The following is a 17,787-nucleotide window of genomic DNA, read 5'->3' as shown; positions in this document are numbered from 1 at the left end:
ATTCTAGGTTTTATATTTAATAATAATTGTAAGGATTATGAGTTACAAAGGATTTTTTAATTAATGACTACATAGTGCGTTATTAAGAGTTACTTTAGGATTTACTGGACAATCTTTATTTAGAAAAGACAAAAACACACCAAAACAATTAAAATGACCGGTAGCTCTGTGAGCCACTGTTAATACGAACTATGTGAAAATGATATCTTTTTTTAGGACCCATTGAACATGAAATTCATTTTAAGCACAGTCTCATCGATGTAGAGCACGGAACATTCTCGCTTTGTAAAACAGAATATCCTTCAGTGTCTTAATAAAGCGTTACTGTAGGCCTGCCATAGTTCTTGCTGTTATAACTTACAAGTGATACCTATGTATCGGACCTCGTCCTGCGGATTCCTGTTGGGATAAAAGACCTACTGTGGTGGAAGCTCGGTAAAAATAAATTTAGTAGGCCGAGATTACCACGTGGCATGTGTACGTGCATATGCTGACGTATCGATCAGTTGGTTGCACGAGGCAAGATACGATCAGTAGTGTACGGAGCATGTGCAAGAATACAGGATGTAGTATTCCCCTCCTCCATTGTGCTGGACAAGCCATGCGGTCAAGCAGGAAGTTAATTCTTATTTGTATTGATTGGTCAAGAGAATGTGCGGGTGGAGCTTAATATGGGAGGAGTTATGTGCCTATATAAGGAGCCTGCACTATTGTCCGGGGCTCAGAACTTGTTGTATTTTGGTGACATTAGTCCCTCTGAGTCCCGATCGGTGAACCGAATAAAGAATCTCTTCCTTCCTGAAGAAACCTGTGTCCATCTCTCTGTGCTTGGCTTCCGTCAGTTTCTCCGGTATCACAACGACAAGTAGTGCATACTATGAATGGACTGTCCTGCATCCAAAATAATTGGAGGGGCACTTTTTGGAGACCAGGCTAGCGATTAACCCAGCCCGCCCAGAATAAAGGGTTTCTCCAGGGTAGGAAAATGAGAGTCCGAAGCTACAACTGGGAGTAAGATACATCTAATTGATATAACTGAACAGGACACATTGTAATTACAAAACAAACAAAATATTTATTAATATTTCAACAAGAGGACTCGTTTTCTTCATCAAAAATTAATCTAAACTCACAGTATCAAAGCAGTACATGGAGTTGTGTATTCCATTAAATAGGTATGTGTGTGGTATATTATATATCACACACAAGACACGGAGCATTTCAGGGCCTATTTCACAATAATCCAAAGGCATCTTATTGCACATAATCTTATAGAGACAGTCACTGGTTCATGATTGGCTTTTAAACATGCAAATATATATGGCACTTTACATTATAAACCGTATGGAGAACAACGTGGTTTCTGATTCATCCTGCTGGAGAAGCCTTGGCACAATCTGTGGTTCTTCCTTTATGCAAATGTTCAATGACCATGACAGCAATGACCGGAATAATTTGCATGAGAATTGCGGCAGTTCAGGGTGCGCTTAGGAGTGCGCTGGGGAGACCTGACACAAACATGACATAAGACATTAGGAGAGCGGAATTCTTGAAAAAGTGAATATCCCCGGTTTTAGCTTTTTCATTCTGTTATGAATTTCAAATGATATACATTTTCATCATATTTTTCAGTAGAACAGATATAGGAGTGACCAGCATAGTTCAGATCCTTAATTTGGGTCAACTACTGTTTATTTGGACAAACGTGTGGATTATGTACGGATGTGACATATAGAGCACAGGTCAAATCGGTCATATTTCTCGAAGGAGGTAATCTATCAGTATTACAGAGGTTTCATTTTCTCCTATTAAATCATTTAGTAGACTTCCAAAAAAGGTTTTATGAAAAGGTCCAGGATAGACAGACACCAGTCGAACTTAGAGATACATCTTTTTAGAGAACCACATCAATTTTACTTTTAAAGTACAGCTAGTGCTCATTGTAAAGGTTCTATACTAGGTTTCTGGATGCCAGTGCTGGCCAAGTTTTGGCACGCTTAGCCCCCTGACTGACCCCTCTAAGCATGGAGAGAGTATAACACCCCCTATATATAGACTGGCAACACGGCTTCCCATCGCAGATACAGCTTCAGGTAAGAACAGCAGTGATATGACCAAAAAAAAACCCATCAGAAATTCTCTCTTACACACCTAAGCAGGCTCCTTTAATAATTTGGAATGTCCAGGGTAATAGCAGAAACAATTCAGTGAAGATATTGGCACGAAAGGTCATGCACGCCATCAGCATTCAAGATATGCATAAAATATACATATGACAGTGGTTCTCAACCTTTTCTGACACATGATTAAAATACTGTACATGCCATTGGCTCTGCGACCCATCCTTCAATTGAAAAAATACTACAATAAATTAAAAGAAGCACCTTTATCAGTCTTTTCCCAATGTCAGAGGGGCCTCTGTTGTACTGGGGCAGAAGCTCTGCTACGGTAAACAATATATTGTGAGCAGTGGCTTGGAACCTGATGGGTGCGATGCGCATGTTCCAACCAATACAGGACAAGATTTGGCTTTCGATGCAGAAGTTAAAGCAGCTCTGTCACTTTATGGATCCCTTGTGTGGGACCCTTCCTCTATTACAACACCTTTCAACCTTTTTTGGGAGGGAGGGGGTGGGTATTTTTAATGGTTTTGTAGATCTGTAGGATCTTATTTCTTGGCATCATCAAAATGTTTACCATGGCACCTGGAAATACTTCCTTATCCTGAATTCACACACAAGGACCCACGGATGATACTTTCGTTTTCACAGGCTAATAATCAGACGGATGGAGGTGTTGTGCTTCTTCAGTAAATTAGATTTTGCCTAAACGTACATTCACTAGAGTCTGCTAGGACACGGTGCCATGTTTTATTTGCTACGAACAATCTTAGCAGTGGCATATGGGGTGGATTTCATAAGCGGCTTAAGCTGGAAAGATTTCCTCATGCCTTTAAGTTCCAAAGGAAACCTACCCACTTAAATTAATAACCGCTCGGTAAGACTCGCCCGTGTGGTTTACTTTAAAGGGACACTCCAGGTTCCAAAACAACTTTATCTAAATTAAGGTTTTATAGTGCCAGGAGACCCCAGGGCTCACTTTTACCTCAAAGGGGGTCAAACCATTTTTGAACAGTTTAACATCAAGGTTGCCTCCAACGTCGATCTCAGCTCCACCATGGTGGCATCCGTCTTCTGAAATTTCAGATCCAGGAAGCATGGAGTGCTGCTGATTTTACCATTTACAAAACTGGCTTGGAAAGAGGACATACTTTTTCCAAGTACTTTTAAAGGACAGTCACTGATTGGCTGAGAGTATAAGCTGACTGCTCACAGACAATCAGCGGCGACCCTGCCCAGCGGCATTCGCGTTTCCTGAAACTGAAATTTCAGAAGCTGGATGCCTCCTAGGGGTGAGGGAGGTGAAATCAGTGCTGTAGGCAACTTTGGAGTTAAACTGAGCTCCTTCAGGTAAGATTGAGCAAAATGGCACCATAACACCATAACAACTTAATGCATTATGGTGCCTAAACTGTCCCTTTAATAAAACAAGCATGGGGAGTTTATAAAAGATGCAATGCCTTGTGTTTGTCGTCTTCTCTTTTAACCTCTAAACAATCAAACCTTGCATGTCTCTGTTTATATTTCCCCCGTTTTCATATAAATCACCTTTGCTTGATTCCAGTGGTCCTCTCCATATCGTAATACATTTAAAAGTATAAAAAAATGAGTTTGTTTGCACCACAGAAAGAAACACTTTGGTAAGACTTCCATTTTTCCAGTTTACAGACAGCTTCCATAAGAATTAGTGGTTTGCTGTTTTTTTTCTGAACAACTTAATTATAAAAAAATGGCTTTTACAAGCAGAGGCTTGAAACAAGATATGAAAAATCTCTAACAAGTCTGTTAAAACAAATGCACAGAAAAGGTCTTTAGTCTGAGAATGGACAAATATAGTTCGTTTTTTGCTTTAAAGTGACTTTGGATAAATGTAGGATCAGAAATGCATTCCTACACAAAATCAAATCAGTTTCCACCGCGTTTACATGTCCATGTCTTTCATTCAGGTATTTGAGGCCCTGACTCCATGTCTGAGCTGCCTTCCCCGTTCTTTATCCTTTAGAGAACGGGGAGCCTGGAGACGTGACATAGTGTGAATGTTTGTAATAGGCAAGTTCATTCATGAGAAGTGGGGGCCGTGTAAACAAAGCGGATCCCATTAGAAATCTGACATTTCCTGTTGGTTATAGTAGACATATAAGACTTTTCCCCTCTTCGATTTCTTCTTGCACTTTATCACTGGATGTGGCAATTTCGGCTTGCGCTGAAAAAACAGCACAAATGAAGGTCATCACCGTGCCTCCGATGGCGGTGTAGAATCCCCACCCCAAAGAGCACTCTCCAGGCTTGTAGGCAGAAGCGTAATGTCCACAGTACGCCACCACCTTCTGAGAACCCCAACCGGCAGGGTACAGAATCAGACCCAGGATAAGGAAAAGACCTGTGAGGGAAACAAACAAAAATATTCCATAAAAATTCATACATATGAACAATGGAATAAGCTATGTCTTAGCAAGAACTAAATATATATATATATACACACACATTATATAAATATAATATTGAGGAAAACAATGTTAATTTGTTAAGCGCTGCAGAATAAGGTGGTGATATATAAATATATAACAATAATAATCTTCGAAAACCAAACACGACACAGCTTGTTAACCACTTAATTGCCAATGACATTCAATGGCGTTTCACACCCGAACTCCAATAAACGTTATGCCAGCATTTTACGTTTCGATCATAGTTTCAGAAGATCTGATTGTGGACGCTGACTGGGATGTCTCACGCTGGAACGGTGATTAAAAATCAGACGTCTAGAACGACATGGTACATCACTGGTGCTTAATGGGTTAATTGGAAGATCACACATGTAACAGCATTACACATGCAGCCTGGGTTACTGGATGAGTGCAGGGCGTTGTGGAGGTGGGAGCAGGGGGGGGTTAAGGGTAAAAATCTTATTGGCCATTAGGCCGCAATCTTTGCACATTGAAAAAGTAATTTACGTATATATAATCCTGATTTTGACACACATGCACACAATCTCATTGCTTTTCTCAGCATGAAGTCAATGCCCATTGGGTAATTTTCCAGCTAAATACTAGCAGTTATGAAATGGCGAGGTTTCTCATAAAATACAGCATCGAATTTCACGTGCGCAGTATCAGTTAGCTTGGAAATGCATTGTAATAGAATTAGACTAAATAAACAAGTGACCAAAAGCTTGTGCTGAGCGAATTAGGAGCATAAATCATTTATTCAATCAACCACAAGAATTATATTGTGGAAATCAAATCAGATATAAACGTCTTACAATGAACTACTAGGCTTTTAGAGGGTATTTGTAGTTATTATTATTTTTTATTTTTTTAATGGACACTATAATTACCAGAACTATTCCCCCCCCCATCCTCCCTCATTTGCAATATAAAAATGCAATTTACTTGCCTTTTAGCCACTGCCGTGACCGTCTCTACGCTTCTGCTCCACCTCCCTGGCTGAAATTATTAAAGGGACACTATAATTACCAGAACAACTACAGCTTTAAGGATCACTATAGTGTCAGGAAAACAAAGCGGATTTCCTGACACTATAGTGCCCTGAGGGTGCCCCTACCCTCAGGGTCCGCCTTCAGCCATTTAGCTTAATCCAGCGCCGGGCTCCCTCGACGCTGGTGACCTCTCCTCCCCATCCGACGTCAGCTCGCTGGTGACCTCTCCTCCCCATCCGACACACAAGCTGTAATCACTATACACACACACACACACTGCATTCACTATACACACAGCATTCACTATACACACACACACACACACTGCGTTCACTATACACACTGCATTCACTATAGACACACACACTGCATTCACTATAGACACACACACACTGCATTCACTATACACACTGCATTCACTATAGACACACACACTGCATTCACTATACACACACACACACTGCATTCACTATACACACTGCATTCACTATACACACACACTGCATTCACTACACACACACACACTGCATTCACTATACACACACACTGCATTCACTATACACACACACACACACACACACATTCTGCATTCATTATATACACACTACACAAACACACACACTGCATTCGATATACACACACACACTGCATTCACTATATACACACATACACACACACACACACACATTCTGCATTCATTATACACACACTACACAAACACACACACACATTCACTATACACACACACTGCATTCACTATACACACACACACTGCATTCACTACACACACACACTGCATTCACTATACACACACACTGCATTCACTACACACACACACACACACTGCATTCACTATACACACACACACACACACACACTGCATTCACTATACACACACACACACACTGCATTCACTATACACACTGCATTCACTATACACACACACTACACACACACACACACACACTGCATTCACTAAACACACACACTGCATTCACTACACACACACACACACACACATTCTGCATTCATTATATACACACTACACAAACACACACACTGCATTCACTATACACACACACTGCATTCACTATACACACACACACACACACACACACATTCTGCATTCATTATATACATACTACACAAACACACACATTCACTATACACACACACACACTGCATTCACTATACACACATACACACACACACACACACACACACATTCTGCATTCATTATATACACACTACACAAACACACACACTGCATTCACTAATCAAATACTTTTACTGCATCCACTACACACACATATTCTTGAAAACATAAAAAATTCTGACTGGCATGTATATTTTGTGCATTTACCTTAATAAAAAAAAAAAAAAGAGGTGCAAAAACTAAGAAATAATAAACATGTTCATAAAACAGTAGATTTGTGTAGAAATAGTTTATTTTTTTTAAATGGTAAATGTACAGAATATCGGTAAGTTATTGGCTATCGGCCTGAAAGTTCACAGATTATCGGTATCGGTTCTAAAAAAATCAATATCGGTCTATCGATAGTCAGTTAGGCAACTTTTTTTATACTCTACTTTCCTAATTAAACCTACGTTTCTATTAAAACTGAAGTTTTTTTTTTTTTGCGGCCCACATGAACTTAGACCTTGTTTATTTGGCCCGTGTTAGCCTTTGACTTTGACATGCAAGAGCTACAGAGTATTTTGGTGCTATATTATTAATTATTTATATCGCGCCAGCAAATTCCATAGCACTGTACAATAGGGGGACTAACAGATTTGCAACAAGTCGAGTTGGATGTGGAGCTCTGTTATACACCCAGACACATTACTGGGAGTATTATTGCTGTGGAGCTCTGTTATACACCCAGACACATTACTGGGAGTATTATTACTGTGGAGCTCTGTTATACAATCAGACACATTACTGGGAGTATTATTGCTGCGGAGCTCTGTTATACACTCAGACACATTACTGGGAGTATTATTGCTGTGGAGCTCTGTTATACACTCAGACACATTACTGGGAGTATTACTACTGTGGAGCTCTGTTATACACCCAGACACAGTACTGGGAGTATTATTGCTGTGGAGCTCTGTTATACAATCAGACACATTACTGGGAGTATTACTACTGTGGAGCTCTGTTATACACCCAGACACATTACTGGGAGTATTATTGCTGTGGAGCTCTGTTATACACCCAGACACATTACTGGGAGTATTATTACTGTGGAGCTCTGTTATACAATCAGACACATTACTGGGAGTATTATTGCTGTGGAGCTCTGTTATACACTCAGACACATTACTGGGAGTATTATTGCTGTGGAGCTCTGTTATACACTCAGACACATTACTGGGAGTATTACTACTGTGGAGCTCTGTTATACACCCAGACACATTACTGGGAGTATTATTGCTGTGGAGCTCTGTTATACACTCAGACACATTACTGGGAGTATTATTGCTGTGGAGCTCTGTTATACAATCAGACACATTACTGGTAGTATTATTGCTGTGGAGCTCTGTTATACACTCAGACACATTACTGGGAGTATTATTCATGTGGAGCTCTGTTATACACTCAGACACATTACTGGGAGTATTATTGCTGTGGAGCTCTGTTATACACTCAGACACATTACTGGGAGTATTAATGCTGTGGAGCTCTGTTATACACTCAGACACACAAACAGTATGGAGCTCCTAGAAAAGAGGGACAGAGGGATTTGGGTCAAAAATAGGGACTGTCCGTACTAAACAGGGACACTTGGCAGTTATGAGAGACAGATCTGCTCTGTTACTTCTCATTGCCATCCCTGATGGAGAAATAATCTTGATTTACACATGAAGTTAAAATGTCAGTAATGTAACGCTTTTCCTGACAAAGTGATCTGTAGTTAAACTGTTGAAGTAGTTTAGTCATATTGCAGCTGGTGAAAGTGGATCTTATAGACACCAGGGGATCTGTAACTTCCCAGGGGGTGACAAATCTGCAGGCAGGAAGTCAGCCCAGACTCTGCTACTGGTACAGAAAGAATCAACGCCTGACATTCTGTACATCTGTCAGGGTCTAACATCTTCCCCAGCGCTGGACACCAATTTCCTACTTAAAAACACTCTATGGACAAAGCGAAAATGTTCCATTATACACAGGGTTACTCAGTACAAAAAACAGATCACTAGAAAAGTAGCTCACGGGCAGGGTCCTCCTTGTTGTATCGGTCTGTTCTTACTGTGTTTGTCTTTTTCCCAACTGTACAGCGCTGCAGCATTTGTTGGCACTTTATAAATATAAAGCAGGATAAGGACAACTTCTAGCTCCTGCGGAACTTCATATGGAGCGTGGCTGGCAGATGGTGTTGGGAGTTGTATTGCAGTTGCATACATGGCCAGCTGTGATCCAATCACTCAGAGGGTGGCCCAAGTGGCTCGTTATGGTCACACACTAAGTGACCACAAGTTCAAGGTCTCTGATTACCAGCAGCTCAGTGTGGCGAAACCAGCTTCGCCACTGTGAACTGGAGAGGCCTGGCTGCTGGCCTCCTGCCCGCTGACTATGGCCCCTGGACGTGTTGCACTTTAGAAACTATATTTGGGCAGGTAATAATTTGTATTGCTGCTGCTGGCCCTTTAAAAGCAGCGATGGACATATTGGAACTTTTGGGACTACTGTACCTTTAAGACTGTGGAACGTAGTACAGTAATCCTGCCTTTAATACTTTAAATGTCATGTATGTATTGTTGTATGCAGTTAACCTGGGTTATATATATATATGCAGCCTTCATCTGATTGTTCGGTAGAATCACTCCATTCATTGTATTGAGGAAACTACCGAACAACCAGACCACCCAGGATTAAGTGTGCCTCCAATTACCGTTTGCAACAATGTTGCAAACGGGTAATTGGCAATCATGTAATGTGTTCTGTGTCCTCTGGGTGGCCGCCATTCAGGAAACCAACACGTGGCGGCGGCCATCTTTAACTACCGAACAGCGGTGTTTTGCCGTCGAGTGTCTGGAACTGAAATCGGACACTTGACTAGGCAAACACCGCTGAGACCTCCATACTTCCAGAAGTTCGTATGGAAACTACCGAATGACCCCCCGTTCGGTAGAAAGAACCCCACAAACAAGGGAATTCATTCAAACCCTCTCCAGGCTCTATAACACAGGCAATTCGTCTGTTTTCATTCCCTTGTTTGTTACCGACCGCAGGGCCAAAATGCATGGAACTGTTTTCGGATACTTTACCCATGCGGTCGGTCAATACTTTAAAGTTCCATAACTCCTGAACCATTTTGGAGGTGTAGCATATGTATTTGGGGTACATCCAGGAATTGGGGAAAAAGGTGTACGGTATAATTGTGTTAAGTGTTAATCTAAGGGGAGGAAATGTGTGGGAGGTACATCCATGTGATTGGTTAATTTCATCCTCCCCCTGGGAGTGTCCTGTATGTACTTGTTGGTAATAAAAGCCAGACTGGGTGTCCCAGTCTTGAGTTCCTGCTTAACCCTCAAAATGAAGTGTCGTCTCGTTCTTGGGGGGGATTGGATTGTAAGCTGACTGCCAAGAGTGTAAGCCGATTGTATGCTTTTCTTGTTCAGCTGTTCCAGTTCGGAGTGTTATTTCGTATCCAGCTCGTGAGTTCTGATGTTCTGCAGTAGCTGTGCCTGTCTATGGAAAAGGGGATTATCGCCTAAACGCATTTTTCCCCTTGTATGCTGAAACGGTCCGTTACAATTGGTGGCAAGCGGCGGGATCGTTCCTACAACCAGAAGGACAGCTACAGAACACCAATTCCTTGGAGTTACAAATTGAGGGCAACGTTAGCATTCGTGCAGCGCCCCTGGCAGCAGAGGTATCCAGCGACTTGGAGCAGACAAGTATGGAAGGCTCTGACGCTGAAGATGATTTTATGGCCAAGGTGAGGCAGCAAGTGGCCCAGTATGGGGGTTATATATCCATGGACACATTCCAGGGGATCTGGAACCAGGTCATGGCTGAGCAAAACTCAAAGATGGACGAAGAGTATGATGAGCAGGAAGAGTGGTACAGCAGCAGAGTAGAGGCTGCATCCGAGGAGGTTAGCCGCCCTCCCCCGAGGCGGCAGGAAGAACCCGAAGTAGGGGTCCTCATAGATTGGTCCTGTGAGGAACCACAACAGGCAGGTGGAGATGGGACCGAGGTCTCTCTACCGGCCCTACAGGGATGCTGGGCAGTCGGCCCAGATCCCCAGCGGCAGTGTGTAACCCAGGGAGCTGATGGTGTCGTCCATCCTCCCCAGCGGCAGAGTAAGTCCCAGGGAGCTAAAGGTGTCGTCCTTCCTCCCCAGCGGCAGATTGTATCTCAGGGAGCTGAAGGTGCCGTCCTTCCTCCCCAGCGGCAGTGTGTGTCCCAGGGAGATGAAGGTGTCGTCCTTCCTCCCCAGCGGCAGGCTGAGTTACAGGGGGCAGAGGTTGTTGTTCCTGCCCCCCAGCAGAAAAGTGATGTGCCAGGAAGGCAGTGTGAAGTAAAGGGAGAGGAGAGCAGCGTCCTCCCTCCCCAGCGGCAGTGTGTGTCTCCGGGAGCTGATGGTGTCGTCCATCCTCCCCAGCGGCAGGCTGAGTTACAGGGGGCAGAGGTTGTTGTTCCTGCCCCCCAGCAGCAAAGTGATGTGCCGGGAGGGCAGTGTGAAGTGAAGGGAGAGGAGAGCAGCGTCCTCCCTCCCCAGCGGCAGTGTGTACCCCAGGGAGATGAAGGTGTCGTCCTTCCTCCCCAGTGGCAGCGTACACCCCAGGGAGATGAAGGTGTCGTCCTTCCTCCCCAGTGGCAGCGTACACCCCAGGGAGATGAAGGTGTCGTCCTTCCTCCCCAGCGGCAGGCTGAGTTACAGGGGGCAGAGGTTGTTGTTCCTGCCCCCCAGCAGCAAAGTGATGTGCCTGGAAGGCAGTGTGAAGTAAAGGGAGAGGAGAGCCGTGTCCTCCCTCCCCAGCGGCAGGGTGTGTCTCAGGGAGCAGAAGGTGCAATCCTTCCTCCCCAGCGGCAGTGTGTACCCCAGGGAGCTGATGGTGTCGTCCTTCCTCCCCAGCGGCAGTGTGTACCCCAGGGAGCAGAAGGTGCCATCCTTTCTCCCCAGCGGCAGTTTGCCATCCAGAGAGAGGAACTTGTTACACCCTCTCTCCCACGGCAACCTAACCCACCAAGGGGAGATGTTAAGCCCCACAACTGTGCAGATGGGACCGTAGTCTCTGCACTTACAGCACAAGGGATAGGGACGGTCGGTCCTGTTCCCCAGCCTCAGTGTGATGGATCCAAAGGGGAGACAGTCGGTCTCCCCCTCCAGCAGTCGAGCTGTGCACCTAAAGGGGAGACAGCCAGTCTCCAGCAACCAGACGCCCACCAGACTACTCCCGTGGTAGTGCTGGCAACAGGACAGAGTACCGCTGGTCTCTGCCCCCTCAGCAACCCACCAAGGCAGCCTACCCGTCTCCCACCCAGCAGTGGTGAAACACCAGAACTTGGACAAAATCCTTCCTCACCCAGATGTAGTAACCGGTTAGTGTGGGTGGGCTGCTCGGTTATTTCTGTTTTGTGGGTGGGTTGCTGGACTAACCAGGGCACTGACCGGCAGAAAGTCAGGTACCCTGTTAGTCTAATTGGCAAAGGGGAGAAATGTGGCGAAACCAGCTTCGCCACTGTGAACTGGAGAGGCCTGGCTGCTGGCCTCCTGCCCGCTGACTATGGCCCCTGGACGTGTTGCACTTTAGAAACTATATTTGGGCAGGTAATAATTTGTATTGCTGCTGCTGGCCCTTTAAAAGCAGCGATGGACATATTGGAACTTTTGGGACTACTGTACCTTTAAGACTGTGGAACGTAGTACAGTAATCCTGCCTTTAATACTTTAAATGTCATGTATGTATTGTTGTATGCAGTTAACCTGGGTTATATATATATATGCAGCCTTCATCTGATTGTTCGGTAGAATCACTCCATTCATTGTATTGAGGAAACTACCGAACAACCAGACCACCCAGGATTAAGTGTGCCTCCAATTACCGTTTGCAACAATGTTGCAAACGGGTAATTGGCAATCATGTAATGTGTTCTGTGTCCTCTGGGTGGCCGCCATTCAGGAAACCAACACGTGGCGGCGGCCATCTTTAACTACCGAACAGCGGTGTTTTGCCGTCGAGTGTCTGGAACTGAAATCGGACACTTGACTAGGCAAACACCGCTGAGACCTCCATACTTCCAGAAGTTCGTATGGAAACTACCGAATGACCCCCCGTTCGGTAGAAAGAACCCCACAAACAAGGGAATTCATTCAAACCCTCTCCAGGCTCTATAACACAGGCAATTCGTCTGTTTTCATTCCCTTGTTTGTTACCGACCGCAGGGCCAAAATGCATGGAACTGTTTTCGGATACTTTACCCATGCGGTCGGTCAATACTTTAAAGTTCCATAACTCCTGAACCATTTTGGAGGTGTAGCATATGTATTTGGGGTACATCCAGGAATTGGGGAAAAAGGTGTACGGTATAATTGTGTTAAGTGTTAATCTAAGGGGAGGAAATGTGTGGGAGGTACATCCATGTGATTGGTTAATTTCATCCTCCCCCTGGGAGTGTCCTGTATGTACTTGTTGGTAATAAAAGCCAGACTGGGTGTCCCAGTCTTGAGTTCCTGCTTAACCCTCAAAATGAAGTGTCGTCTCGTTCTTGGGGGGGATTGGATTGTAAGCTGACTGCCAAGAGTGTAAGCCGATTGTATGCTTTTCTTGTTCAGCTGTTCCAGTTCGGAGTGTTATTTCGTATCCAGCTCGTGAGTTCTGATGTTCTGCAGTAGCTGTGCCTGTCTATGGAAAAGGGGATTATCGCCTAAACGCATTTTTCCCCTTGTATGCTGAAACGGTCCGTTACACTCAGTATGTGTGATTCGTTAATAAATGCCCCTCTCTGTATAACTAAAGCAGGACCACACCAGAGGCTGCCCAATCACATGATCTCAATAGGCGTCTATGGAGGCAGTATGGTGGACCGACACTGTCCAGGACCTTTTATTTCAAAGTGTGAATCCATCCATTCATCACATTCCATTTTCCATCAATGAACGATGCCCAATTAGGAAAATTCAGCACACACAGAGATCACACACCTTGACCTCTCCATCACACAGAACTCAGCAAAGGAGGCTGATGAAGGGGTGAGAAGCTGGGAAATAAAAAGTCTGGGGCTCTTGGGATTTTGCCAGTGAACCATAGTATGATGATTCGGGGAGCTCTGGGGGACAACTAATCCTTCTCCCATAATAGAGTGAGTCAGTTCTGACGAAGCTAATGATCTGGACTACAAAACAGACACACGATTAATGGGGGAAGTCAGAAAAATCCTTTAACAGAACAAAACAGGACTATCTATAGACTGCCCTCCAACTAAGGAGAACGATAATCTCTTTATGGCAAACAATAAGTGAGGGACGGTTTTTATATTGAACCAAACTTTAAATTATTTAAAATATAAGCAAGAGGTTTCCAAGTTTCTTTGAATATGTCACAACTGTAATATGTATGTAACAAGCCCCGAGACACAATCTGTTGATAAAAGAATAAAGAAAACACAGGAGTCTAGCTTTATACCCCTTTCACAATATTGTAATGCGCTGCGGAATAAGTTGGCGCTATATAAATACCATGTCACATACTGCAAATAGGATAATGGATTGGTCCCTGTGATACCGATTAGGCCCCACATGAAGTCGCCTCTGATCTTTAATGAAAATGTAATGAATTTTAGTATTTATTGTTACATTTGTAGAATAAGATAATATTACAGTTTAAGAATGTGCCAACCTAACGAGCTCCATTAAAGGGACACTCCAAGCAGATTACCCACTACATTTTGCAGTCCCAGTAATGGTGCCAGGAGTGCCCGAGCACACTCATGGGGGAGGTAGTTAAACCCCTTACCCGGGGTTTGTCAGACACTGGTTACCACTGATCACATATATAAAGTACGCTATGGTTTGAGTCTGGCTCGTTTGATCTAAAGTTGGAAATGTACTTTTATAACAATTCACGAATCTGTGAAATACCCTGACAGTGCTTAATCTATCCATCTACTGGGGCATGCCAAGCCCTTGTCTATAATGAGTGGGATCAGACGGGCAGACTGGCAGCAAGTGGCATACACAGCTAGTTACTGGCACACACTCCAAGGCCTTTGCTATCACTTTGTATGTGGGTATTGGGCACCAGCTGGGTAAATCCAGGCGTTTGTAATGGATAAAATAATGATAGAATCTGCACATATATTACAAACAGACATCTAGGAAATCCTTGTGAATTTGCGAGGGGGCTTTAGAAAAAACTTAAAATAGCTATGTGTTGGTGGAAAGCTCAGCAGGACAATCTATGTACCTTCTGACTTGGTCCAAGTGTTTGGGCGTCTTTACTAGGTTCCCTACTGGTAACTGCGCCAAGTTTCCGTTTCTGCGTTCTGAATTATACCCTCGATTCTCGTGGTTGTGGTCACTGCTGTCACATAATCAGCATTAGATGAACTCTTACAAAAGGCGTATTAGTCACAGAGCGCGCGTAATTCTCTCCGCAGCCCCAGATGTTATTAGTATGACTACCAATGAAGAAGAAGCTGCCCTCGGCCATGACCTTTCTCAAAATCTGAACAAATGGGAAGGTTGGGTTACTTCCTTATGTGTCATTTATGGCTGCAATCTCACAGGCTTCCAACTGTTCAGGAGACAAACTGTAACTGGCTGCTTTAACCAAGACACTTTGTTAAAATCAATAGACTTCAGCAAATAAATCACAAGTCTGCTTGGGGATTAAAGCAGGGTTTATGAAGAAAATAAATCGTACACACTCTATATATGTGAGACACCGAGATCAGAGGATGATTGCAGCCATCGGCTGAGAACGCGGGAGCTTTTATTTACTTAAACCAGTTTGGAAACAACTCTTTTTGTATCAGTTTGTGTGTACAAATTGTAAAGCTTTCTGGATCAACAACCTTGTCATCTTTTGTATTGGTCTGTGTATACTTTTCCCCCAATTGTACAGCGCCGCGGTAATAATAATAATAGTGTGGTATAGTACTTTAAACTGGTTTATGAGATGTACAGTGATGCACAGTCTGCAGCCTTGACAACAGGGAAAATGTCCACAAAAAAGAGAAACCGTGGCAGACTCAGTCTAAGGCTGTCTATATTTCACATGGTAGCAAAGAACAGGCTGGGAATATCCCTTTAAACATGTCTTACTGCGGCTTTTAATACAACAATGCTGTACATTCATAGAAAACAAGAACAGGAGTACAAAGACCAAAAGAATAAGGAACCAATCCGAATGCCGGATCTAGATTTGTTTTTACAAATCCCTGCGTTACATTCAGAGGGGCTTATCAAATAAATTGCCAATTCTGGCAAATGGAAACATCAAACTGCAATACTTAAAAAGAAAATCTGAAACAGAAGATAAATGAGGAACAGAATGTCTCAAATCCATCTACTCTGATCTAATAAATGGTTAGAAAAGCCCAATTATTATTATTTATAAAGTGCCAACAAACTCCGCAGCGCTGTACAATAGGAGGACTAACAGATTTGCAACAAGTCAAGTTGGATGTAAAGGAACAGAGAATGAGAATGGCCCTGCTCAAAGCGGCTTACATTGTGGGGGGAGTGGGGTAAAGTGACACACAAGGTAATTACTGCACAGTGATTTGAAGTGGTCATGGTGTCTGGGTCTGTATGTGCAGCACTTCACTGCATACACAGAGTTTAACCCCTCTGCTGCCACAGCTGTAACTCTGCCTTCAGCATGTCTCTAAGGGTGTCATCAGCCAACGCAGAGCTAGAGTCTCAGGCTGGCCAATGTCAATTCTGTGACATTTTCACTGCACAGAATGTCAGTCATTGGACGAGAGTGGTCAGCTAACATGTTCAACCATCGAACGGCGATAATCGTGGCCTCTGGCTTCCGCAGCTCTGAATAAGCCAAAGTTGGGTCACCAGACCAGCAGGGAGCATTGGAACGTTGCGGTATCCAGGTAATGGGGCAAACCATTGCTAAATAGGTGGGAATAACCAGGGAGCGTGAAAAACTTGATTTGACTCTTACAGAGTAATTTACTACAGTGAGCATTGCCAGGAATTCAGAGTGAATTTAAATGTAAGGTCGCAAACTCTGCTTCCAGTTCAGTTAATCTGATGTTAAATATGAAATTCCCTTTGAATTCCCAACAATTCTCACTTTGGTGAAAGACTCGGTCAGTCCTCCTGGTATACGTTATGTCCCATAGATTTAAAGGGATAGTATACAAAGCTATATTTCTGGCACCACCAATCCCTCTGCCTCCCCCTCCATCGCACCCCCTCCTACACGTTAAAAAAAGGGTTAAAAGCCCTCTATTTACATACCTGATCCCAGCACCGATGTCCATCGACGCTGGGTCGAAGCTCCGGTCCTCCTCCATCCCGCGACGAGTGGGGTCTAATGCGCCTGCGTGGCAAATGCATTAGACCTCCCCGTAGGAAAGCATTGAATCAATGCTTTCCTATGGGGAAAAGTCTGACGCTGGAGGTCCTCAAGCACAGTGTGGGGACGTCCAGCATCAGATAATGGACCAAAAGTCAGTTTAGATTCCGGAAGCGCCCCGGTGGCTGTCTGGTAGTCAGCCACAGAGGGCAGACTTAGAGCTGCAATATAAACATTACAGTTTCTCTAGAGCTACACTGTTTAACATTGCAGCACTAAGTGCAATAGGGGCACAGCACCCAGACCGCTTCAATGAGCTGAAATGGCCTGGGTGCCTTCAGTGTCCCTTTAATGCAAAAAGATGCTTAGTTCGACCAAATCCAAATTCTTTTATTCACATCATTTATTTCTGCGTGGATTTTGGAAGTCTAATGTCAAACCAAACACTCACCAAACCAAGTGTTTCAAATCCTCTAATTAGAGCCAGAAAAGTGAGCAAAGTCCGTATCAGATCAGCACTTCTGGTACCAAGATGAATCCACACAGAACTGCCCTGATCACATTATCAAACTCTGCATTCTCAAACCTCGATTACTGGGTCATGAAATCCGGATTTACATGGAGCGTCTGCTGCTCTGCCAGCGTCCCAGAAAGGCTCTTTTCCTCCCAGTTTTTCTAAGATCTACACAGAGCAGACCTGGGAATCACAGAGACTACAAACACCATGTAAAT

General features: G+C 43.8%; 1 protein-coding gene across 1 annotated transcript in view; it reads right to left on the bottom strand.

The window, feature by feature from the left end:
- Positions 1-1,049: 1,049 nt before the first annotated feature.
- LHFPL2 (LHFPL tetraspan subfamily member 2) overlaps positions 1,050-17,787 on the bottom strand; it is a 99,579-nt gene continuing 82,841 nt past the window's right edge. Inside the window, exon 4 of the mRNA XM_063453593.1 lies at positions 1,050-4,500. Coding sequence (XP_063309663.1) covers positions 4,244-4,500 — 257 coding nt within the window. The 3' untranslated portion in view covers positions 1,050-4,243. The remainder of the gene's footprint in view (positions 4,501-17,787) is intronic.

Source organism: Pelobates fuscus, chromosome 5 (assembly GCF_036172605.1).
Source record: "Pelobates fuscus isolate aPelFus1 chromosome 5, aPelFus1.pri, whole genome shotgun sequence".
NCBI lineage: Eukaryota > Metazoa > Chordata > Amphibia > Anura > Pelobatidae > Pelobates > Pelobates fuscus.
This window is presented reverse-complemented; position numbering and strand designations above follow the sequence as displayed.